The sequence below is a fragment of the Podarcis filfolensis genome, assembly GCF_964270895.1.
Source record: "Podarcis filfolensis genome assembly, chromosome: 12".
Taxonomy (NCBI): Eukaryota; Metazoa; Chordata; class Lepidosauria; order Squamata; family Lacertidae; genus Podarcis; species Podarcis filfolensis.
In genome coordinates this window covers 50,336,128-50,361,253 of record NC_139614.1, presented here as the reverse complement: position 1 = coordinate 50,361,253, position 25,126 = coordinate 50,336,128, and the positions used below count along the sequence as shown (strand labels likewise).

The 25,126-nt window shown below is 46.8% G+C and overlaps 2 protein-coding genes across 4 annotated transcripts in view; one reads left to right on the top strand and one right to left on the bottom strand.

The window, feature by feature from the left end:
- Positions 1 to 3,493, top strand: part of VILL (villin like) — a 60,060-nt gene extending 56,567 nt beyond the window's left edge. The window contains exons 20-21 of one of the 2 annotated variants that reach the window (XR_014540464.1): positions 1,582 to 2,473; positions 2,628 to 3,493. Coding sequence is in view for 1 of the 2 variants with exons in the window: in XM_083579467.1 (XP_083435593.1) it covers positions 1,582 to 1,695 (114 nt within the window). In the remaining variant the exon portion in view is untranslated. Of the gene's footprint in view, positions 1 to 1,581 lie in introns of both variants that reach the window. The other variant, XM_083579467.1, reaches the window with a different exon arrangement.
- Positions 3,494 to 4,148: 655 nt separating this feature from the next.
- Positions 4,149 to 25,126, bottom strand: part of PLCD1 (phospholipase C delta 1) — a 65,358-nt gene continuing 44,380 nt past the window's right edge. For both annotated transcript variants that reach the window (XM_083579549.1, XM_083579548.1), the window contains exons 4-15: positions 22,744 to 22,873; positions 21,375 to 21,606; positions 20,299 to 20,500; positions 18,296 to 18,440; positions 16,862 to 17,011; positions 16,418 to 16,546; positions 15,726 to 15,870; positions 13,640 to 13,756; positions 12,508 to 12,686; positions 11,762 to 11,894; positions 9,555 to 9,704; positions 4,149 to 8,136 (exon numbers count right to left, since the gene is read on the bottom strand). In XM_083579549.1, coding sequence (XP_083435675.1) covers positions 8,045 to 8,136; positions 9,555 to 9,704; positions 11,762 to 11,894; positions 12,508 to 12,686; positions 13,640 to 13,756; positions 15,726 to 15,870; positions 16,418 to 16,546; positions 16,862 to 17,011; positions 18,296 to 18,440; positions 20,299 to 20,500; positions 21,375 to 21,606; positions 22,744 to 22,873 — 1,804 coding nt within the window. In that variant the 3' untranslated portion in view covers positions 4,149 to 8,044. The remainder of the gene's footprint in view (positions 8,137 to 9,554; positions 9,705 to 11,761; positions 11,895 to 12,507; positions 12,687 to 13,639; positions 13,757 to 15,725; positions 15,871 to 16,417; positions 16,547 to 16,861; positions 17,012 to 18,295; positions 18,441 to 20,298; positions 20,501 to 21,374; positions 21,607 to 22,743; positions 22,874 to 25,126) is intronic.

Here is a 25,126-nt window from a genome sequence, read left to right as displayed (position 1 = left end):
GGAGCACAGCAATAAGGTAGGTCTTGCGCCTATGAGAGCCAGTGTGGTGTAGTGGTTAAGAGCGATAGACTCGTAATCTGGTGAACCGGGTTCGCTTCCCCGCTCCTCCACATGCAGCTGCTGGGTGACCTTGGGCTAGTCACACTTCTCTGAAGTCTCTCAGCCCCACTCACCTCACAGAGTGTTTGTTGTGGGGGGGGGAAGGGAAAGGAGATTGTTAGCCGCTTTGAGACTCCTTAGGGTAGTGATAAAGCGGGATATCAAATCCAAACTCTTCTTCTTCTTCTCTGTAGCTGCTGCTCCCTCCCAGGTCAGTAGATAAAAGAGGGTGAAGTTGTGCTAAGATTTAGGGAACTGCATGTGTTGTGCTAAGATTTAAATGATGAAGAAGTGTGCCTCCTTGGCTAGAGAAGCACAGTCAGGCATGTCTGGAAGGGAGGTAATGGGAGGTGAGAGCCTGAGTCTCCTTTGGAGAGTGGATCTCCATATTTTAACCACCTGGGACCTGCCCGGGATAAAGCATGTCTTGGAGCTCAGAATCTGCTACCACCATCTTGCTGCGACCCTCCACAGGGTCCTCAAGGTCTCCAATGTGGTGTAGTGGTTAAAAGTGGTGGACTCGTAATCTGGTGAACCGGGTTCGCGTCTCTGCTCCTCCACATGCAGCTGCTGGGTGACCTTGGGACAGTCACACTTCTCTGAAGTCTCTCAGCCCCACTCACCTCACAGAGTGTTTGTTGTGGGGGAGGAAGGGAAAGGAGATTGTTAGCCGCTTTGAGACTCCTTAGGGTAGTGATAAAGCGGGATATCAAATCCAAACTCTTCTTCTTCTTCTATGAGTCAGTTTGGAAAGCAAAGGTCCCCTGGTCTTGCATGCAAGGGACAATAGAACGTCAGAAGATGCCGTGCTGGACCAAGACAGAGGCCTTTTGAGTCCAGTGTCCTGTTTCCTAAGCAGCCATCCAGGTGCTTAGGAAGCGCATGGTCCTTGTGAGTGGTAGCCACGCATAGCTTTATCCTCCATGGCCACATACCTAATCCTCTTTTAAAGGCCCCTGAGCTGGTGTTTAGGATGGTGAATGTGCCGCAGTCCTTGGTATGTGACAGGCTGAAAATTCCTGCCTCCCGCTTGATCTCAAGAGAGAGGTTAAAAAGTGGTTGGAATGCAGATTGACCCTAATGTTGGTAGTTTCTTGCCCCAAATGTACTGTATATTGGAGGCAAGTATGTTAGGAGGACCCAATATGTGTCTCTGCTTTCTTTATCCACTAGGTGGTGCTGTGTGTTATTGTTATTACTACAAAAAAAGTACAAAAGTAACCCTAAACTCCAAAATGTTTAGGTGTATGCTTACCCCAGCATACCCCCAGAAAAAAACCACACAGATTATTATTATTATTATTTCATTCATTCATTCATTCAAGTTGTATACCGCCCTTCCTCTGTTGATCTTGGTGCAGTTCACAACATAAAAATACAATATTATAAAAAAATGCATAATAAAAACAAGAACAGAATAAGCCAATAACCCCTCAGGCTTCTCCCCTCACTTGTTTCCCTTTCCTCTCACTCTCTTTGCAGTACTACCTGTCTGACGCAGATTTTTATGACATCTTTGGGAAGACCAAGGACGAGTTCTACCAGATGCCCAGGTGGAAGCAGCAGAATGAGAAGAAACAATTTGGACTCTTTTGAGCGAAGGAGCTTTCGGCCTGCACACCTGCCTGCCGGCTGGCTGGCTTCTTAGAACTCATTTTGGGATAACTCCACAGGTGTGGGAGGAAGTGAGCCTGGATAAAGGGTGCTTCCCTCCATCATCGCCCCCACTACCAAAAAGGACTATTTAAAGAAACCTCTCTCTCTCTCTTGAAATCAGTTTTGTCAAAGGCATGGTAGATTATTTCCTTCCCCCTGCACCTGTGCTACTGAAAACGGCCACCTCTTTTGTCTGCCAAGCTTTTTATAATTTGTCTGTGCGGGGAGAAAGTTCCTTGCATTTTATGAGTTTGGAAATTCAGGGATTGCACGTGAAGTTGTAAGCTTCAGTCAGTGTTGAAGGGAAATGAAAGACTGGCCTCTAGGGCTAATTCTGGACAGTTTGGAAGGGGGAAAGTCTCATTCTCTCTCTCTCTCTCTCTCTCTCTCTCTCTCTCTCTCTCTCACACACACACACACACACACACACACACACACACACTGAAATATACTTGGAGTCGAGAGTGACTTTTATGCTCTTTATTCAGCTCATAGTGGTGATGAGGAATGGAAGTTCCCCCAGAATATCTGCTTTACATACATTATTTACACAATGGGCTGCACGTGATTGGCTAATTCCGGGATTCTCCTGTAGGCCAATCAGGTTGTGGATTCACTTCCACCTGGAGCTGGATTGGGTGGCTCCTGCGGACCAATCATACTGCTGCATTGTTCTAGGACCAATCAGACTACTGCATTTTGGATCCTATTCAACTCAGTACATAACACACACACACACACACACCTTAGTTATGCAGCAACTGGCCTCCAATCTGAAGGCATGGAATTGAATACCCTGACCCATCCTCTCCTCCTCCTTTGTAAAGCAGCGCTGAGTGCAGTTGCCTCAGGCGGCAGAAGCCGAGGGGCAGGCAGCAACAGCAAGATGCCAGGAGGACAGACCCCCATACATTGCCCTCTGGTACAGTGGAGGACAGTTTCCACCCTGTTGAAGTTCAGTCTGGTTGGCTTCTCTACATGGAATTGAGAGGACAGCGCCATCTTGTCCTTTGCCTCAGGCGTCCGTGTTTTGGGCTAGTCCTTGTGCTCACAAGGACCCCGAAGCATCCGTTTGGGTACCACTAGAAACAATTCTCACTTTTCTTTTTTCTCTCTCTTCTGAAGCCAGGATTGGGAAGAAAGGCAACGCACTAGTGACCTCATCTGGGGCCAGGGAAAATTGTATCGCTCAAGTTTTGTTGTGTTTTTGGAGCGGTTAAGGGATATGAAGAGGAGGGAATCCCACGTGAACTGTCTGGGGTCACAGTCTTGACTACAGTTGCTACGTTTATCATTGTTATACTGCCAGTCAGGCTAGGAGTGAGAAGCTGGTGAAGTAGCCGCTCTCATTTCGCTGGCAAATAAGGAGGTGAGGGATTTGGGTGAATATCACAATATGACGATCAGGATATGATCAAGCTTCCTAAAGAGTCTTAAATAATGAGAATTATAGGTCTTGGGCTTAACGTTTGTGGTACCCTAGATTGCTCCATGAATGTTTGTGGTACCCTAGAGTAAGCTTGCACCCTGAGGGTTGTAACTCCACACAGCTTTTCTCCTCAAGGATTAAATGGCACCTTTTCTCATCCAAAGGCCTTTCAGAGACTACATCCAGAAAAAACAGCACTGGTAGCAAAGAAATTCACACATTCCCCACAATTTCCATCACACCCACCTGTGGCCATTTCACTTCGTTCATTTCCGTGCCATGATTTCGAAATAAAACAAATCACAGTGACCGGTGGCGTACGTTTTTCATAAATCTACATGCGGTAGCTTCATTCGTGATGAAATCAGCAAGTGAAACTGGGGTGCTTCTGTTTTGTCTTCCCTTTTGTCCCCAAGAGGAAGGACTTGTGGTCAATCCCACCATGGTTTATCATGTGGTAGAGCTCCATGAATGACTTTTCCCAGTCTTGGAACAGGAGAAGGAACCAGTGTCTGGGTAGGAGACCCTGACATGGAGGTTAAAACATACATAGAGCCACAGTAGTAGTCGCCAACCTATTTTGGCCAGTGGGCCATTTGGATTCTTGAGACATTGATGTGGGTGTCAGGAACAAAATGGCTGCCATTGGGCATAATACAAAATGGCTGCCGTGTCTGAAAGAGCAGAAAATGCTCCCGCCATCATTGGGGAGAAAGACTTCATTGGCCCCTGCCATGCTTGCTCAGAGAGCAGTTTCTTGAACCTCTCCTCTGTTCAGAACAGATGGGAGGGTAGGTGTACAATCCTGCCATTCAAGAAAAAGTGAGCATTTTTTTGGGGGGGTGGCAGAGTTCAAGGTAGAGGAAAGCTTGAGCTAAGCCAGTTTAGTTGGCCATGTGCATTTACACATCAGGTGAACCCAGTAAGAAAAATAAACAGGAAAAGATGAGGCAGAGAAACACGATTCTTTTTTTCACTTTTCATTTTAATCGCAGTTAAAAAATATATTATTTATATTGTACTCTTGTCAACCCCTCTAACTCTGTAGCTTTATATGGCATTTTTTAATTTTAAAAAACCGCAATATAAAAGTCAGTTTTGTTTGCAGAATGACTGGGTTATATCTCGCTAAGCCGTACTCGAAGGCAGATCCGCTGAAATAAAGGGGCTTTCATTAGCTGCGTTCGCCAGTTCCAATGGGTCTACTCAACAGTATGACTGACATGGGATATAACCCATTTAGGCAAGATCCACTGTCATGTCAGGGCAAGAAGTGGGAGCATTGGTGTTGTTGGGCAAACTATTTTTGTCGTGTAAACAACAGGAGCACAACAGTACAAGACTGCAAATGATAGGCCGACGTTGTGCATTGCAAGTTGGACCAGATGAATTGGCCTTTTCTATCCAGATGTTTTGGACTTCGGCTCGCATCACTTGTAGTCTAAAGCACCTGGAAGACCGACCCCATTGGAGAAGGCTGATTTTTATTTATTTCTTGGATGGCAACTCTATGATTCTATGTCTTACACAAGCCCAAGATCCCCATTGGATTCAGCTATTGCATTATGACACAGTCAGGGCTCCACTTATGGAATATCTGTTAAAAGTCAGCTACAGTTGCATCTCAACCATCGTCTCAACCATTCTTCAAGTTTACCACCCTGTGATTGTCTTCTACACAAACAGAATAAGGCTGGGGCAGTTATAAGGTCCCAATTCTTTTTTTAAAAAGTGCTAGACCAGGACCTTACAGTTACTGCAATAAGGCATTACGTGGCTTTTCCACAAGTGTTTGGGGGGGAAGAGGCGACACCGTTCATCATAGCGCCTTGAGAAACGAGATAACGTTCACCGTAAGAAAGGGAAAACATAACGGCTTTTAGAAACCACCTTCCCGTTTAATAAATTTGCAGTGCGTTTCGTGAAAGTGGCTCTCAGGATTCCACCCCTCCCCCAATATATATATATATATATATATATATATATATATATATATATATATATGTCCAAACCTAACCCAAAACAAGAGGCTATGTTGGTTTAGAGGCACATGGATTTCCATGACACAGCATGAGTTCCTGTCTACACTGAGCCCCTGCTCTATAACAATGCAGACCCCATTTTGCGGATGAGAGGATTGGAGGTGGTGGCCATTTTGTGAGGAGGCCGGTGAAGTCTCGAAATTCGCACTGAGAGGTAGCGAAAATGGTTGAGGAAAGAAGCCGGTGCCAACTTTGCTGGCAAATGAACACCTCAATCCTGACAGGTGATCTACCCTGAGAGAGCAACTCTCCGCAAATCGAGGAATTCAAGTTGAGATCACAGATTCTCTCGGTCGGATCACTTTCAGGCACATCTGCTTTGAGGCGGAACTGCAAACTGGCCAGTGCTGTTGACCAATTCTTATGTCTTGAAATGAAATCAGGGGCCTTTGGCATTTGGCAAAGCACCACAGCATAGGCACCTAAATCTGAAGCAAGCTTTGGGCCTGTTCTCATGAGATAAGATTGCGTGTAAATGAGCCTTCAGCCTCCGCAGATTGTTTAAAAGGATTCTGCTTAGTGAAAAGCAAAGGTTCTCCACTCTTTTCTATCTAAAGTGAGTTTTAGAGGCTGGGACCACATATAAAATAAGAGGATTTGGTACGACATTGTCAGTAGCATAGCATTTTCACAATTTGCTATAGATCACAGTGTAACATGCAGCAAAGATCCAGAGCCATTTAAAACTCGTAGATATCACTGGGAGAATTAGGTGCATTTTTAATTCTTTCCCATTGAAATCTACAGAACGCTTAAAAAGCATTCGGCTGTAGGTAGATTGAGGGCATGGATTTTGTAGTGTATCTCACATGTAATGTAAAAGAGGCAGAATGGTGGCACAACAGGACTCTGATTCAAAGCTATTTGATGTGAGGTTATGTAAACTCTCCAAAAGTTTCCAGTCCTCACCATTTCACGGAAAACCTTAGCTACAATTGCATCATGTTCAAAAACAGTAGTAATTCAGAACCAGCTGGGGAAAACCCAATATTTGAAACAACAGAATTAGCATATTTTATATCAGTCAGTTTCTTTCAAGCAGCTGAATTTGCTAATGTTGGGATAAATTTCCACAGGCAACAATCATCTTTGGATAATGGCCTATGAGACTGATTGAACCCCAGTCTATATCCTCACCCCCTTCAAATTCAGAACCGTTTCCAAACTACTAAGAAAAGAGAGGGTGTGACTGTACAATGGACCTGCTCTCCTTGGTTGCTTTCGCCTAAAAATAATGTAATAATTAATTATAAAAAGATTGAACAAAATTACAAAATTTACAAAAAAGTAGCATCTAGCAAATTCACAACGTGATGATTGATGCAATTGCCTCAGCTTCTAAAACTGAAAAAGTCCAATACCCTGACACTGTTTTGGGAAAGTTCAAGGACAGTGCTTACGTCTTAATGTCTAAAAAAAAATTAAAAATCACATACTTTTACAGTTATGAAATCCGGCTGGGAGTACATTGTTAGTCCACTCTAGCGCAGCAGAAACACAGAATGTAACTCTGGCCCCAGAAATCAGCTTCTTGAGAATCTCTTGTTTCAGCCAATGGGTAAATTATGACTTAAAAGGTGAGCGATGCCCGGTTAAATTTCAGAAGTCGGAGAAGTTGCAAAGGAGGGATTTGGGCTGCTGCTGGAGGTAGAATTAAACATTGCGCAAGTCTGCTTGATTGGAATGATTGACACAGCTTGCAGCACCCAGCAGCGGAATGTGCGCTTTCTTAAAACGATGTGTACATCGTTCAACAACTTTCCTTAGCTTTCAAAATTGCATCGGAAATCGCCTTTACGCTTTTAAGCTTGCCTAACTTATCATGAGGACTGAAACCTTGAAAAAGTGAAAACCCTGAAAGGTGACGTCAGGAAGAACTGGCGCCTTGCTGCCCAAGCGCACAAAGGAAGTCAGTAACCATCGGACATAAGGGAGGAAACAGGCATGGAAACAAGCGGAAAGGACACAGAAGCCACATCTCGGATCTGACTCAGAACATGCCTGAAGCCAGTGCTACAGTCCAGATGAGGTCTTCAGAGACAACAGAGGGGGGACAGTGGCCAGTGTGTGAACCTCCCAGCCTTAAAGGACTGAAGTAACAATCTCCTGCGCCTGTCCTTATCTTAATTTTCGTGCTTCATGATTGAAAAGTTAGCTCTTTTTCTCCTTTCTCTCAGAAACGGCAGCTAGGATAAGGAGTAGGAGTCAGCAAACTTTTTCAGCAGGGGGCCGATCCACTGTCCCTCAGACCTTGTGAGGGGCCAGACTATATTTTGAAAAGAAAATGAACGAATTCCTATGCCCCACAAATAACCCAGAGATGCATTTTAAATAAAAGCACACATTCTACTCATGTAAAAACGCCAGGCAGGCCCCACAAATAACCCAGAGGTGCATTTTAAATAAAAGGAAACATTCTACTCATGTAGAAACACGCTGATTCCCGGACCGTCCGCGGGCCGGATTTAGAAGGCGATTGGGCCGGATCCTGCCCCAGGGCCTTAGTTTGCCTGCCCATGATAAGGCGGATAGCCCAGCTTCCCAAAGACAACAGAACATGGCCTTTTACAGGCATTTGGAGCAGCAATTCTCCATGATGCTTTCTAAACGCTGCAAGGCAGTTTGCAGAACGACCTCTGTGGTGGTTGGCTCGACTCATTTGTCCATTTCCTGCTCTCCGGGGATGTTGTGGGGATTCCACATCGGCTAAAAACCAGGGTAGTGTTTGTGGTCTCTCTCTTCCCAGCTTGGTAGGCAAGTTCATTTGGAAAGGGAAAGCAGGGACCTCTCCCTTGAGCGGTCCGAGAAAATTGTCCTTTTAGTAAGCATCCGTAATGTTTATGTGCACGAAGAGCGTGGCAGAAGGGTACTGGTCTCCGTTCTTCGTCAAGAGATGAATGTGGCGATAGCCTGGAGATTATATGAGAGAGAGAGAGAGAGAGAGAGAGAGAGAGAGAGAGAGAGAGAGGGAGGGATTATATTGTGGTGTTCTCTTCACTTGGTGTATTTCAATAGCTGGCACTGGGAGTGGCGACAATCAGACTCACACATGCCAGGGGGACTGGAGGACGCAACGTAGAGATGGGGGAGAAATTCAGTTTTAACGTGGCCTAATTCGCTCTTTCCAAAACAAACACAACAACCTGAAAAAGCAGATAGCCTTCGAACCTGTACATCCCTGAATTCTGTGATGCAGCTCTCCAGCCACAAATCTGCATATATTAAGAGAAAGTGTGCTATAAACTGGCTTCTCTGAAGGCGGCCAACTCCTCCTCTTACACGTGTCACCAATAATAATTGAGAAAAGTGTGTCTTGGATTATCAGGAATTTGGAAAGCGCTGCCGGATCTGGGCAGTAGAGGGAGCTGTGCTCCTATAAGACACCTGGGAGGTTCGTAAACAGTGTGGTTTAGCTGTTGATGCAGACCCCTTGAAATTAACGAACCCAAATTAGTCATGTTAATTAACTTCACTGGGTTTAATCTGAGTGGGACTAGTGTTGGTTACAGCCCTATCCCCTGAATTTCAGCCCACAAGGCAGCCCCCAACAGGGCTTATTAACCAAAAAGGTAAAGGGACCCCTGACCATAAGGTCCAGTCGCGGATGACTCTGGGGTTGCGGCGCTCATCTCGCTTTACTGGCGAGGGAGCTGGCGTACATGTGGCCAGCATGACTAAGCCGCTTCTGGCGAACCAGAGCAGCGCACAGAAACGCAGTTTACCTTCCCGCCGGAGCAGTACCTATTTATCTACTTGCACTTTGACGTGCTTTCGAACTGCTAGGTGGGCAGGAACAGGGACCGAGCAACGTCAGCTCACCCCGTCGCAGGGATTCGAACCGCCGACCTTCTGATCAGCAAGTCCTAGGCTCTGTGATTTAACCCACAGTGCCACCTGCGTCCCCGCTTATTAACTACAAACTCCCAAATTTGGGATTCCTTCCAAACCTGTGTCAAAGTGTTGCAATCATTTTGCAGCAAAAAATCCCCCACGTTTTGCAGCATGCCCCCCCAACTGAGTAACTGATACATCAAAGCGGGGTTCAAACCCAAAAATCCAACATTGTTTGATTCACTCCAAACCGGTGCCAAAGTTTTCACTGCAAAATGACTGCAAAACTTTGGCACAGGTTTGGAGAGGATGCAAAATTTTGGGGTTCGTCGTTCATGAAGACCTCCCAACCATATTGAAAGAGACATTACACTTAAAAAGGAGAGAGGACTTTAAAAAAAACAAAAACACCCAGTTCTTTGCTGACCCCGGAAACTCCCTATTACTCTAAGCTTCAAATGAAGAGTTGCACTGAAGGTTAAGATGGGAAGACTCACCTTGCTTCAGACTTGTGAAGGGAGCTGTGAACTGCCCAATGAAGTCATTTTTGGTTGACGCGTCAAAGTCTTCCACCATGAAACGAACCAGAGCGAGCTGAGGGACATCGATGTCAAACTCAAATGCTTCATCCCATCTGGGGTTAAAGCCTGGCAAGGGGGAGAGTGAGTGTTAGGTGAGGAAGGAAGAAAAGACAAACACGGGCAACACAGAGATGTACAAGTTTGAACATCTTTCCAGTAGGCTAGATAAAAAGAGAATCCAAGATGGCGACAGCTTAGCAAGCAGGCTTCGGAGCTCCGCAGATAACAGGACTATAATTAGCATTGACTGCCACCCAGGGAAGTAATTTTTCTTTTTTTCCTTCTCTACTTTTAAACTTACCAACCTACTGAGATTCTAACAGCACCTTCTTGTCTATGCTATGAGAAACATCTTGGGCAAGTTCTGTGAAGCATCCTGGGCAGTCCGCCAGCTGCTAGCTATTAACCGCCAACTCCCTTCTATACTTTGTTCCTGAAACTCCTGGCAATCTCTACACAGAGAAGCTCTTAAATTGAACAAACTGAGCACTTTCTATTTTTCCTCTCTTTTTTGGTTGGGGAGACCTCTCCTTGTTTACTCCCCACGGCGACGCTAAGCCTGCTAGTAAACGCCACAGGGACCCAGAGGATGTAGCTCTCTCACCGGTTCCCAAACAATCTAAAATATCTTTTATTGATAGAAAAGATGCTCAGAGACTCATTTTTCCTCTCTCTCTCTCTCTCTCTCTCTCTCTCTCTCTCTCTCTCTGGGCTGCATCAACAGAAGCAAAGAGTGCCAATCAAGAGAAGTAATAAAAAGGTAAAGGGACCCCTGACCATTAGGTCCAGTCGTGGCCGACTCTGGGGTTGCGGCGCTCGCTTTATTGGCCAGGGGAGCCGGCATACAGCTTCCGGATCATGTGGCCAGCATGACTAAGCTGCTTATGGCAAAACCAGAGCAGTGCACGGAAACGCCGTTTACCTTCCCGCCGGAGCGGTACCTATTTATCTACTTGCATTTTGACATGCTTTCGAACTGCTAGGTTGGCAGGAGCTGGGACCGAGAAACGGGAGCTCACCCCGTCGCGGGGATTCGAACTGCCGACCTTCTGATCGGTAAGTCCTAGGCTCTGTGGTTTAACCCACAGCGCCATTCGCGTGAAGTAATAGTCCCACTCTATTCTGCCTTGGTCAGACCCCACTGGGAGTTCTGTATCCAGTTCTGCGCACCTTTCTTGTAGCTTGAAGCCATTGGTTCGGGTCCCACCCTCCGGAGCAGGAGAAAACAAGCTTGTTCATCTTTCATGTGAAAGCCCCTGAGATATTTGATGACTAACATATCTCCTTTTCTCCCTGGTGTGTAAGTTTTCCACATGCCAAGGAGATCGTGCCATAGTGGGAGTTTCCAAAATGGCAATCCCTTTCACCCCAACTCCTTTGCAAGGTGATATAGCCTTTTGAGAGGACTGTACCACATGCATGTCTGCACACTTGAATTGGTTTTCAGTTGGGCTGAAAGCCAAGCAACCCACTGCCCAAAGTTGGGAGAATATACAACCAAGGCTTTTGCCAGCTATTGGTAGTTTTGGTTTCAGGATCCTTTTCCCCTTCCAGGAAGCAATGAAAGGCCCTTTTGTAAGGCATCTTGGACAAAGAAGAGCAGCTTCAGGTTTTTCCTTTGCCGGGAAACAAATGAACAAAGCCGCTATTGAATCTCCATTTACCCAGCTACAGCAAGAAGAAAGAGCCTTTCCAAGCTAGGAGCCAAGGGGTTTGTCAGAGTAGCAGCCCAGAAGGTATGGCGGCCAAAATCTTGGTCCTTTTTCAATCGCTATGCAGCAGAACCACTGGGCTGGACTTTAAGCTCATGGTTTCTAAGCGCCTTGGTATCAAGGATTGGTTGGATGCAGAATAATGGTGGAAGGAACCAGCTGGGGAACCCACAAGGGAAGAAGGTTCAGAGCTCGGGGAATGGTGGTGGAATGACTATGAGCAGTCAGAGGGAGAAGACTGGGAAGAGGAAGTGTTGGGAACGGAAGAGGTAACAGGGTTTAGTGAGAAGGGAGAGTCTGGGGCAGAGAGAAGTCCAGAATGAGAGGCAGTAGCTGAAGCAGGAGAGAAGGAGGCCAAGAGGCAGAGATGAGTTCAGCTGGTGAAGATTCACAAGTGTCTCCTCCTCTTACCGTTGTTGTCAATGACGGTGGTTTGCTTCTTCTCGTTGTCCCTCTGGACGCCGTGGATCTCGACTATCACCCTGGGGTCCACAATGGAGTTTTGGCTCTTGTTCACCTTGGGCAGTTGCTGGCCTGTGATGACCTGTAAGAGAGAACGAGGGGGTCTTGAGTGCCCATCGTGACTTGGAAGCCTTCCAGGGGACAATAAGGAACAGCACTGGGGCACCAACTTTGGACCATAGCTGTCAACTTACAGATTTGAAAATAAGGGACCAGCAGCCTCGAAAATAAGGGATTAGCAGCCAAAATAAGGGATTTTAGTCAACCAGCAGCCAAACGAAGCCTCAAGTGGTGGTTCCCACAGTGCAGCAACCCGGCAAAGGGGATGCAGCAAAGAAAACCACTGTCACCTCTCCGCTGGGAAGCGCTGAGCAAAGGCGAGTCCCCAGGCAACGCGGCCGATTTGATCGGCACAAGGCATGCAAGCTCCACCCCCCAGTCGTTCTTAGGCTCCTTATTGGGTGAGCAACGCAGCCAAGCAACACAGTTGGAGCCTCCTTCCTCCCCGGCCGGCAGGCAGGGAGGGAGAGGAGCTGCTTCCTTTGAAACCCAGGAAATTTAAGGGACATCAACAATAAGGGACAGCAGCAGGACATGGCACTGGGATAAGGGACTGCCCCGCCAAATAAGGGACGCTTGACAGCTATGCTTTGGACTTCAGAGAAATGCATGTAATCCTCGTTTCCAATTCCTACCTTCACCTGGAGTTTCTTCTTGGTGCACCACGGCCCTTCTGAGATGGCCTTGGGGTTGAACCTGGACTGCTCATCCCGCAGAAATTCCGGCTTTAGGACGTACCCACAAAAGCCGTTTTCCTGGAACCGGCCTTGGTAGACATCCATATCGGTTCCCTTGGACTGAAAATTCAAGGCAACTGGGGGAGAAATACGTACAATAAATTGGCAAATTGTTATTTTACAAGCCAATGCTTCATTTAGGTGTGTATGATCATTAGTAGCTCTTAACCCATTGAATGAGGCACGATAACAGATTTACAGAACATTATCGTGATCTGGAAAAGTAATGTAGTCCTTGCTTTTGATTGCACCACGGAAAGTTGTTGTACAGCTTCCGGAGAACGCTGAAAACGCACCTGTTTATCCTGGCTTTTGACACTTGAGGTGTATATACCTTAAGACCCGCTGTGACGTTAACATATGAGAGTGCTGGAGGTGAAATAGTTAAACAAGTTACCCAATCAGAACCCAAGGGGGTGGAGTCAGAGGGACTATAAAACCAGCTCTGTGAGGCGCGAAAGGGGAGTTCGTTGGGAGTTGGCTGGAGTGGGAGTGAATTGGGATAGAGTCTGTGGGTAGGTTGAGTTAGTGTAGCGAAATAAGCTGAGTCAGGGACAATTAGGGGCTAGGAAGACAAGTACCGTATTTTTTGCTCTATAGGATGCACCCGACCATAGGACACACCTTGTTTTAGAGGGGGAGAACAAGAGAGAAAAAATTCTCTCCCTCTCTGCGTAGCGCCCCTTCAGCGAAGCGGCAGGAGAAACGGAGCCCCTTCCATTTCTCCTCCCGCTTCGCTGAGGGGGCGCTGTGCAGAGAGGGAAAGCTGCACAGTGCCTCTCCAGCAAAGCGAAGCCAGGAGAGCGAGAGGGATCGGTGCGCACCGACCCCTCTCGCTCTCCAGGCTTCAGTGACAGCAACGCGAAGCCTCAGGAGCGCAGCGGGAACGCTCCCACTGTGCTTTGGAGGCTTCGTGTTGCTATCGCTGAAGCCATGGAGCCTGCATTCGCTCCATAAGACGCACACAACTAAATAAGCCATGTTGATTTTAACAACCCAGCTGGCCTGCTCCTCTCTTCTCTGCATTTACCAATTTGGCACCCCACATTCCACATGTCAACAGGGCTGAAGTTAGACGAATCCGTCCTCCATCCCGCAGGGTAGATTCTGCTCAGATGCCTGATGTTGTGATGGATAAAGTCGGTCCCTGGAATGAGAACAGAAAAAAATGGCAATTTCTTTCTCCTCCTCTAATCAGAATGGAACTGTGGGAGAGCTGGGGTGACCCAGAAAGACAGATTAGGGATGTGAGGGCGGAAAACGCTTCTTCGTACAGTGGTACCTCTGGTTACGTACTTAATTCATTCCGGAGGTCCATTCTTAACCTGAAACTGTTCTTAACCTGAAGCACCACTTCAGCTAATGGGGCCTCCTGCTGCTGCTGCGCTGCCGGAGCATGATTTCTGTTCTCATCCCGCAGCAAAGTTCTTAACCCGAGGTACTATTTCTGGGTTAGCAGAGTCTGTAACCTGAAGCGTATATAACCTGAAGCGTATGTAACCCGAGGTACCACTGTACAACACATAATTAAGGCTATCACACATGAGGCTCCAATAAGTATTGGAAATGTAAAGAAAAAGAAGGCACTTTTTTCATATGTGGTGGAATTGCAGAATAATTGAAAATTATTGGGATATGATTTATAATGAAATTAAGAAAATGTTTACGATAACGTTTGCTAAAAGACCAGAAGCTTTTTTTGTTAGGCATTTCAGGTCAAGATCTGACAAGAGGAAAGAAGAAACTTTTTATGTATGCTACGGCTGCGGCTAGGATGCTAGCCCAAAGATGGAAAAGTGATGAAATGCCAACCAAAGAAGAATAGCTACAAAAACTGATGGAATATGCTGAAATGGCGAAGCTAACAGAAAGACTTAGAGATAAAGACAATAGAGAATTTTTAAAAAGATTGGGAACCATTTATGTTGTATTTACAGAAACAATGTAAAGAAATGGACTCACTAGCAGGGTTTGAGTAAACACTTGCAATTAACAAAAAGAAATACAGAAATTTTAAAGATGATGTTAAAATGATAAGAGATAATAACTAATATAAAGAATTTATAAGAAGATATAACAAAGCAAGCAGGGGGAGTGAATATGTAAAAAACCAGAAGAGGAAGTTGAGGGAAGTCGGGGGTGGGGAATCTGGGGAATGTATTTCTTTGATTCTGATGAATTGAAATGATGTTAAAAAGGTAAAGGGACCGCTGCCCATTAGGTCCAGTCGTGACCGACTCTGGGGTTGTGGCACTCATCTCGCTTTATTGGCCAAGGGAGCCAGAGTACAGCTTCCGGGTCATGTGGCCAGCATGACTAAGCCGCTTCTGGCAAACCAGAGCAGCGCATCGAAACGCCGTTTACCTTCCCGCCGGAGTGGTACCTATTTATCTACTTGCACTTTGACGTGCTTTCGAACTGCTAGGTTGGCAGGAGCTGGGACCGAGCAACGGGAGCTCACCCCATCGAGGGGATTCGAACTGCCGACCTTCTGATCAGCAGGTCCTAGGCTCTGTGGTTTAACCCAAAGCGCCACCCACATCCCTGAAATGTTGTTAGCATGATAAAAATGTAAAATTCAATTAAAAAAATTATTTAAGGCTATCACACGTGAATGTGGCCACCAGGATCTGACAAAACAAATATACTGAGCATTATTAGTGACGCTGGCCAAACAGCTTCCAGGTTCAGCAGCGGTATACCTGTGAATGGGTGGTGCCGGAAACGAGAAATAGGGGGAAGGAGTGGTTTGGCATGCCCTCCTTGTAAGCTTATAAGATGGGGGAGTTCAAAAGTAGGGGAGACACCCCCACAAAAAACAGCTCAGTAAGGACTGAGCATGATCAATAGCCATGGAATGCTGGCTGGTTATTAGCAGGGAATAAATAGAAAATGGGGGGGGGGGGTTGGAATGGAATTTCCTTGACGTGGGCATGGCTAGCTGGCTGGAATGGAGTATCCTGGGAATGGGAATGGCTGGCTAGCATCGTGAATAGCAGCGCACTCCACACTGCAGCGTTTTACTTTAGGTCACACACGCACACCATGTTCTTGGGTTATGTTCGGTCGGTGGATCTCTCTTTTGAGCACACCAGATGAGGCAAGGGGCTACTTACCAGATTCCTGGGCCAGCTTCAAAGCTTTGCTTTCGCTGAAGGATGACATTTCATTGCAATCGGTATTATTGAAACCTTGGAAGTGGACACTTTTGCAGTAGACCACCGTGTCAGATAGCTCCTGGGCAAGCTTCAGTTTTTCACTCTAAAAAGGGACAAGTAACAAGGTAGAAAACTGAGAATTCATCGTAGTTTCAGGGGTGGGAGGCAGGGAGTGAAACAACCCACCTGCCTCTCAATCTCCATGGTTGTAGACGGTGCTCGTCTTACTCAGAGTAAGGTAAAGGTAAAGGGACCCCTGACCATTAAGTTCAGTCGTGACCGACTCTGGGGTTGCGGCGCTCATCTCGCTTTATTGGCCGAGGGAGCCGGTGGTTGTCTGCAGACAGTTTTTCCAGGTCATGTGGTGAGCATGACTAAGCCGCTTCTGGTGAACCAGAGCAATGCACGGAAACGCCTTTTACCTTCCCACCGGAGTGGTACCTATTTATCTACTTGCACTTTGATGTGCTTTTGAACTGCTAGGTTGGCAGGAGCAGGGACCGAGCAACGGGAGCTCACCCCGTCGCGGGGATTCGAACCGCCAACCTAGGCTCTGTGGTTTAACCCACAGCGCCACCCGCGTCCCTAGCAGTTGCTAAGAACACGCAAAATCAGGGCCTGGAATTGCTAACATGGCCCACGAGGCTCACCGTCCTTTTCCTCTCCACCTCAATCTTCACAGTTTCGTCTTCCATTTCAGCCGCTTCGTCCTCATCAGAGACTTCTTCCATCTCTGGGCTCAGCTTCTTCCCTTTCACGAGAATTTTCCCCTTTAATTGCTAGAGGGAAAAGGAAAAGAAAAAAAGAGATATAACAGCAGCAAAGGGTGCAAATGGTGGAACAGGTTCAGTATCTCTGGCCCTCCAGACATTGTGCGACTCCAATTCCCATCAGCCTCAGGAAGCATGGCCAATGGTCTGGGAAGGAGGACTGCATCTCCTATCATCCCAAACCATCAACCAACACTGTCTGGCGCTGAGGGGAGTTGTAGTCCCACAATGTCTGGAGGGCGACAGGTTCCCCCCCAACTTAGTTTGTCAACCAAGATGGCAGCTGCAGTGTTTTATGTGCTGATAAAATGCAGCTAAACTCACCTCCGGTGAAGGGAGCTCAGACGCATCGGAGTTGACTGGCGCCACCAACAGCATGTCTTCCAAGATGTTGTGCATGTGGTACGCCATCGTTTTCTGCTGCTCGAGACTACAGTGGTTCTCCAGGGATATGATGACAGGATAAGGAGAGGTCTGCGGGGTGGGGGTGGGGTGGGAAATAGAACAGTGACATTAATACAAGAATAACTGCTGTTTTCCTCCTGTATACGAGTGACTCCAACCCTTGAGCTCTTCAAGAAAGGTCCTGCTCTGCTGGGTGCTTGCTTTTGGGGAAGTAAAATCGAGGGGCCCACAGAGCAGGGCCTTCTTTTTTAAAAAATAAATAAATTAATGTAAACGTTATTAATTTTCAAGAAACATTATCCAAACACTTGGTCTTCCCCCTCCCCCAGAACACAAGTCTAATGCAACAGATGTCTTCATACATCTATGCTAGGCAAACGAAGGCCCGGGGGCCAGATCCGGCCCAATCACCTTCTGAATCCGGCCCACGGACAGTCCGGGAATCAGCGTGTTTCTACATGAGTAGAATGTGTGCTTTTATTTAAAATGCATCTCTGGATTATTTGTGGGGCATAGGAATTCATTTCCCCCCCCCAAAAAAAAATATAGTCCGGCCCCCACAAGGTCAGAGGGACAGTGGACCGGCCCCTGGCTAAAAAAGTTTGCTGACCCCTAATCTACGGTATATGCTTATTTGGTGGTTGCAAGACATCAGGGTTTCCATTTGTCATATTTTAGCAAAATCATCAGGATCAGTTGCAGCATTCTGGGTGTGTGCTCTCTCAGTTAGTTTCTCAGAAAAAGCAATTGCCCCAGATTGCAGCAACACCGGTGCTGAAAAACGTCCCCCAAAAAGGCCATCGGGTTCCTGCATAGCTTGACTTTAGGCATGTAGGTTTTTTAAGCAATAAATTCACCCGGGCATTTTAACTGGGACTTTTTTAAAAAAATGCCTATTGTTGCTATTTCCATTTCTTGCTCGCGGCATGTCTCAAAGTGTCATGCAATGGTAAAGGTAAAGGGACCCCTGACCATTAAGTCCAGTCGTGGCCGACTCTGGAGTTGCAGCGCTCATCTCGCTTTATTGGCCGAGGGAGCCGGCCTACAGCTTCCGGGTCATGTGGCCAGCATGACTAAGCCGCTTCTGGTGAGCCAGAGCAGCGCACGGAAATGCCGTTTACCTTCCCGCCAGAGCGGTACCTATTTATCTACTTGCACTTTTACGTGCTTTCGAACTGCTAGGTTGGCAGGAGCAGGGACCGAGCAATGGGAGCTCACCCCGTCTCGGGGATTCGAACTGCCGACCTTCTGATCGGCAAGCCCTAGGCTCAGTGGTTTAGACCACAGCGGTACAAAAGGCATAAAGAGATTTAAAGCTAGGGTGCTGGCTGGAGGGAGAGGAGCCGCCCTTACTTTGAAAGCGTAGTTCTTGATGGCTTTGATGGCATCGCAGAAGAGGATCTTGGAGGTGAGCGTGTAGCCGTGGTAAATGACGGGCTCCGAATTAGGCCCGTCCCAGCAATCCAGCTCTACACACCGGCAGCCTTTGGTCAGGGCTCTGCAAAGGAAACATCGCAGGGTCTGTTGGGAGTTGTTCAAAATGAGATTCCCAGAAACGGCGAAAGGAGGAGGTGCCCATATATGTGGAGCTGCCTTATATGAAGTCAGACCCATTGGCTCCATCTAGCCTAGACCCTTGTGCAAATTAACTGAAACAAAGCATGTTTTCTATCTGACTCGTCATCCTGTACTCAAAACAAACACGAAAAGTCAATTGATCATTATGGTGCCGGAAGCCGGAAGCCAATAGAAGGAATGATGTGCTCGCCACAATATACTGAGGTTCTACGAAGAGAGTTATTCCAGAGCTGGAAAAGAGGTATCCTGGCAGTACTGGGATATTGCAACAAGACTCTAGCCCCCTGTCAAACATTGAAAGTGGTGAAGAAATTCATGACAGAGCAGCAAATACAGGTACTTGATAGGACAGGGAATCCCCTGGACGTAAATCCCATTGAGAATTTGTGGGCTATATGCAAAAGTCGCCTCCGTGCTGTAGACTGTATGACTATGGAGAAGCTCATTCAGGCCTTAGAATCATAGAATCATAGAAGAGTTGGAAGAGACCACAAGGGGCATCGAGTCCAACCCCCTGCCAAGAAGGAAACACCATCAGAGCACTCCTGACATATGGTTGTCAAGCCTCTGCTTAAAGACCTCCAAAGAAGGAGACTCCACCACACTCCTTGGCAGCAAATTCCACTGTCGAACAGCTCTTACTGTCAGGAAGTTCTTCCTAATGTTTAGGTGGAATCTTCTTTCTTGTAGAAGAAATAAGTAGAAGAAGAGTTTGATTCAAGTAGAAGAAGAGTTTGGATTTGATATCCCACCTTTCACTCCCTTTAAGGAGTCTCAAAGCGGCTAACATTCTCCTTTCCCTTCCTCCCCCACAACAAACACTCTGTGAGGTGAGTGGGGCTGAGAGACTTCAAAGAAGTGTGACTAGCCCAAGGTCACCCAGCAGCTGCAGGTGGAGGAGTGGAGACGCGAACCCGGTTCCCCAGATTACGAGACTACCGCTCTTAACCACTACACCACACTGGCTCTCTGTAATACAGGGATCCGAAAATCAACAGTGACTGTTCGAACCATGCCAAACCATGTTCAAATGCTGCTTAAAAACAGCGGAGGCCATATCCATTACAAATGTACGTATATGTGAGTTTTGTATATGTATATGTGAGTTTTCTACAATAAACTACATTGTTTGTTTCAATTAATTTACACAAGGGTGTTGACACGGACTGGCAGCAGCTCTCCGGGGTTTCAGGGAGGGAGTCTTTCCCAGACATGTCTGCAGATATTGGGGACCTTCTCCATACAAAGCAAATGTTTTGTCGCTGAGCAACGGCCAGAACGATGGCTGTTTCTCTCCCAAGACCTGCGGTTCCCAGAATGGTTTAGCAACCAATCTCTCCTCCCATGGAATGCTGGGGATTGTAGTTCTGGGGGTGGGGGAATATGGATCTCCTAAGAACTCTCAGCATCCTTAACAAACTACAGTTCCCATGATTCTTTGCAGGGGAAGCCACGACTGTTTAAAGTGATACCACTTCAAATGTCTCGTGCGGCTAGGACCCAAGGCTGCTCACAAATTCTCCCCTTACCCCTGCCTTTGCTGACCTGGTGGCTTCCAGATATTTCGGACTACAGCTCTGAAACAAATTGTTTGTTTGGCACACTGAGGAGCACCGAGTTGCTGGGTCTGATAAGTGCCGCCCTTTTTAACTTCCCACAATGCCTTGGGGTGATGCTGTGCCCCGGGGGCACTGTGGGTAATTAAAATGGAAGCACCTCTCCCAGGCCCCTCTGACAACTCTCTTGGCTCTTCCAAGAGGGGAGATGATGTGCCGAACCTGATGTAAGCCTCGGTGCTGCTGGGTCCTCTCAGCTGGTCCTCCATGAGGTAGGTGTTGTGCGAAGACGATATGTAATAGTGGCTCAGCGGCTGGGTCATGTCCTGGTACACGGGGATGTGAGCTTGATTGAATACGTTTCCGTGGGGAGACAGCAAATACATCTGGAATCCATCTTTGGTCATGACATTTTGTCCCTTGACTGTAGAAAAAGAAGGGCGGGGAGTACAATGGGGAGAAGAAAAGGACAAAACTGAGAATGGGGCAGGCTGTGACTACATGGCTTTTTTGGGTGGGGGGTTGTTGCCAGCTTTTAGACACTGAATATTCAGTTTTTAATTCTGATTTTCAGAAATTAAATCATATTGTTTTCCTTTATTATAATGTGAGCTGCTTTGATAGTGTTGCTGGTGAAAATCGAGAGAGAGAGAGAGAGAGAGAGAGAGAAAGAAAGAAAGAAAGAAAGAAAGAAAGAAAGAAAGAAGAAACTCTAGGAGGGGGTCAGCAAACTTTTTCAGCAGGGGGCTGGTCCACTGTCCCTCTGACCTTGTGGGGGGCCGGACTGTATTTCGGGGGGGGGAGGAAATGAACGAATTCCTATGCCCCACAAATAACCCAGAGATGCATTTTAAATAAAAGGACACATTCTACTCGAGTAAAACTATGCTGATTCCCGGACTTTCCGCGGACTGGATTTAGAAGGTGATTGGGCTGGATCCGGCCCCCGGGCCTTAGTTTGCCTACCCATGAACTATAGCCTACTCATACCACCAGAAAATTCTTCCTGATGTTTAGTTAGAATCTCCTTTCTTATAACTCGAATTCATTGGTTCTGACCCAACCCTCCGGAGCGGGAGAAAGCAAGCTTGCTCCACCTGCCATGTGACAGCCCTTCAGATATTTGAAGATGGCTACCACCTCAGCTCTCAGTCTCCTGTTCTCCATTCTAAACATATACCCAACTCCCTCAACCATTCCTCATAAGGCTTGGTTTCCAGACCCTTCATCGTCCTGGCCGCCCTCCTCTGCACGCATTCAGTGTAAATATTGTCAAATCCAAAGGGTTACCAACGTACCACTTCCGTTGGGTTCGTATCGCTCTATCAGAGAGAGCGCCAATTCAGGCCCTGCATTCTCCTCACGCTGTTCTTCTCGAAGGAACCTCACCAGATCCTCCAGCGACATCACGGCCTGGCCGTTGGAGTGCTCAGAGAAGATCTCGTCAATCTCGCGCCGTTCGGTCAGTATCTTATAGAATTCCTCGATCTCGTCGTCTTCCAAAGTGTCCGTCTGGGATTTGTCGCATTGCTGTGAACGCAGAGAGAAGAGGTAAAAACCCTTCCTCTTTATGGGTTGAAACCTGAACCAGGGCTAGACAATGCAAAACAGATAGGGGTCATTGGAAAAGGTCAACTTTGCAGCTAGGCATGGAGTACATGATTGGCAGATCTCGCCGACGTACCAGGCCTTTTTCTCTCTGCTTTAGGGCGGAATCAGACTTGGCTAAATAAAGTTGGGAAGGAAGAGTGGATTCTGGGAGCTGGAAAAGGGAGCTGCCATCTTGAGGGCTTCAGAGTAGAGAAGAGGGATTCTCTCAATTTTGGTTTCCCTCAGTTTCTCATTTTTTTCCAATCTTAAATTCAGTTTCCACATTTCCACATCACTTTGTGCCGCTGCTTCTTAGGTCCTCATGAAACTGCATTAGCATTTTAGCATACATTTATCCTAAAGTACCTATGCGCATTCAATATGTGTGTTACCGCACACACATGCATTGTGTTGAACCCCGAAGTGACCCAAAAACATCACAAAAAGGGGAGGAATTGAGTGTTTGCAGGCTTCTCCAATGGTGCTTCAAATATACGTGATTTCACTGACACATGTGACGCCTCAGAATGTAACCCCTGCGTAAATTGGGCGGGGGGCTGCCTGCATTTTTGTATGCAATCTTGCCTAACATACACATTTCTTGCATGCTTTTTTGTATTTGTGTGTGTCCTTTTCACTAGCCATATGCATTTTTTTGGCAAACTGCATTGCAAAAGTCAGACAAGTGTGAATTTTTAAGGCCAGCTGTGTCAATTTGGTTTGTATGTTTTTCTAGAAAGAATTCAGTAGGTTTGGCTTTAAACATGAACAAAACTGAATTTCTGCTCCATTGCTATTCGGTGTGCTTTAATCCGCTTTAATTATGCAACCCAAAATTTCCAATATTCAACTGAATCCCTCCTACAAAATTCTGAGAGTCAGGAATACACACACACACGTGTCTAATGAGTGCAAATCCTACCCTTTCCATATGCTTTACTCAAGAGGAGGTCCCACTGGAACCCATCAGGCTTCCTTCCAGAGAATATCCATAGGATCGGGTCCCTACCGTTTCATGAAACACCACTGCCTCATAACAAAATAGGCTTGCAAGTGGGCAAATTAAATTCTCCTTACCTCAAAGATATTCCGGGCATAGTTGTCATCGACTTGTATGTTGACTTCCTTCATGAAGTTCTTGAGCTCTTTAAAGCTCATCTTGTTGTCTTTGTTCTTATCTGCCTTCCGCAAGCAAGCGTGGATCCAGCTGTTCAGTCACTTGTTAAGGGATCTACATTAAAAAAAAACCCTCCTCTCCCAATATTACATCCTAAGCTTTTGGGGGGCGAATGTGTGTGAAAGCAGGTGGCTCTGGTTTCAAAATACAGTGGTACCTCAGGTTAAGTACTTAATTCGTTCCGGAGGTCCGTTCTTAACCTGAAACTGTTCTTAACCTGAAGCACCACTTTAGCTAATGGGCCCTCCTGCTGCCGCTGTGCCGCCGCTGCACTATTTCTGTTCTCATCCTGAAGCAAAGTTCTTAACCTGAGGTACTATTTCTGGGTTAGTGGAGTCTGTAACCAGGAGCATATGTAACCTGAAGCGTATGTAACCCGAGGTACCACTGTACAAGTTAAAATTGTCATCCATTACAGTGGTACTTTGGTTTACAAACTTAATCTGTTCCGGAAGTCTGTTCTTAAACCGAAACTGTTCTTAAACCGAGGCACACTTTCCCTAATGAGGCCTCCCGCCGCCGGTGCCCTTCCACCGTTCAGATTCCGTTCTTAGACTGAGGTAAAGTTCGCAAACCGGGACACTACTTCCGGTTTTGCGGAGTTCGTAAACCGAATCGTTCGTAAACAGGACTGTTCTTAAACTGAGGTACCGCTGTACTCTGCCCCTTTATTTGCCTCTGGTACTGCTCAGAATGTGGCCTCCAGAAGGAAATGTGGCCCTTGGTCTGTAAAGGCTTCCCCATCCCTGATTTATATTAATGGTGCATGTGAGACGTTGGCAAAGCAAAATTCAGCATACTAAATGCACTGGAAGAAATCATTTAAAGGTTGCAATGACACACACTCAGATGTGTGTGTGTGCACACACACACACACAGAGAGCAGTGTTGTGAATCAGTGCTTGCATCACATTTCAAACAGACTACTAATCTTTCCCCAAGCGTACCCAAATATTAAAATGCCCAGCTAATTATAATACAGGTAATTGCAGCTTCAAGGAAAACCTCTGACTTGCGCAAAACAGAGTCAGCGGGAGTTGACCTCAGCCAAGCCTCGGCTCAAAAAGGCAGTTGGCTTTCAAAATGTTTGAACTGGATCAAGCCCCTGGCCGACGAATATCTAAATTTAGAAGTCCAAGCTGGAACTTGAAAAGCAGCATCAAACTCATGCTTGTCTTTGGGAAGCCACGGTTTTCCAAGAAAATGGCCCAGATCAGAAGGCATGATCGTTACATGCTGGTAATTATCCCCTTCAAATGGGCTGTGTCTATCTCCGCTTGCTTAACCATACCCAAATAGGGACACGTTTTCACTGTTAAGAAGGGGCTTTCTCCAGAAACCAATGTCGTCCTTTGGGGCACTGATTTAGCAAACATAATGGCTGGTTCTCAACCCAGTGCTGGAGTCTGTCACTTTAGAAGAGGAATGGGGAACCTCAGGCCCAGGGGCGGCCCTCGGAATATTTCTGTCTGGCCTTCAGTATACCTGAAGGAGAGTCTCCACCCCTATCGTTCAGCCCGGACACTGAGGTTCAGCTCTGAGGGCCTTCTGGCGGTTCCCTCACTGCAAGAAGTGAGGCTACAGGGAACCAGGCAGAGGACCTTCTCGGTGGTGGCGCCCACCCTGTGGAACGCCCTCCCATCAGATGTCAAGGAAATAAACAACTACAGTGGTACCTCGGGTTACATACGCTTCAGGTTACAGACTCCGCTAACCCAGAAATAGTGCTTCAGGTTAAGAACTTTGCTTCAGGATGAGAACAAAAATCGTGCTCCGGTGGCACGGCAGCAGCAGGAGGCCCCATTAGCTAAAGCGGTGCTTCAGGTTAAGAACAGGTTAAGAACCTCCGGAACGAATTAAGTACTTAACCTGAGGTACCACTGTATCTGACTTTTAGACAACATCTGAAGGCAGCCCTGTATCAAAAGGTTTTTAATGTTTGATGCTTTATCATGTTTTCAATATTCTGTTGGGAGTTGCCCGGAGTAATAAATTACTACTACTACTTCTCCTCTCCTCAGGCCACACCCCCTACTTGCCCAGCCTCACACCTTCCTTGAGTGTTCATGCCTGGCCACAATGTCTCCTTGGACTCTGAAAACTCCCTTTGCTTCCCTGATGGAGGCCACAGAGGGTTGTGTGACTCTGTGTAGAAACTAGTCTTCTGTACAAAGAGAACATTTGCATTTGATGCTCCACCCATTTTGTTCCTGGCCCCACCCACCACCAGCAGGTGTGTCCCTGCCCCCTCCAAAAAGGTTACCTTGAAGGGAATGGGGCCCT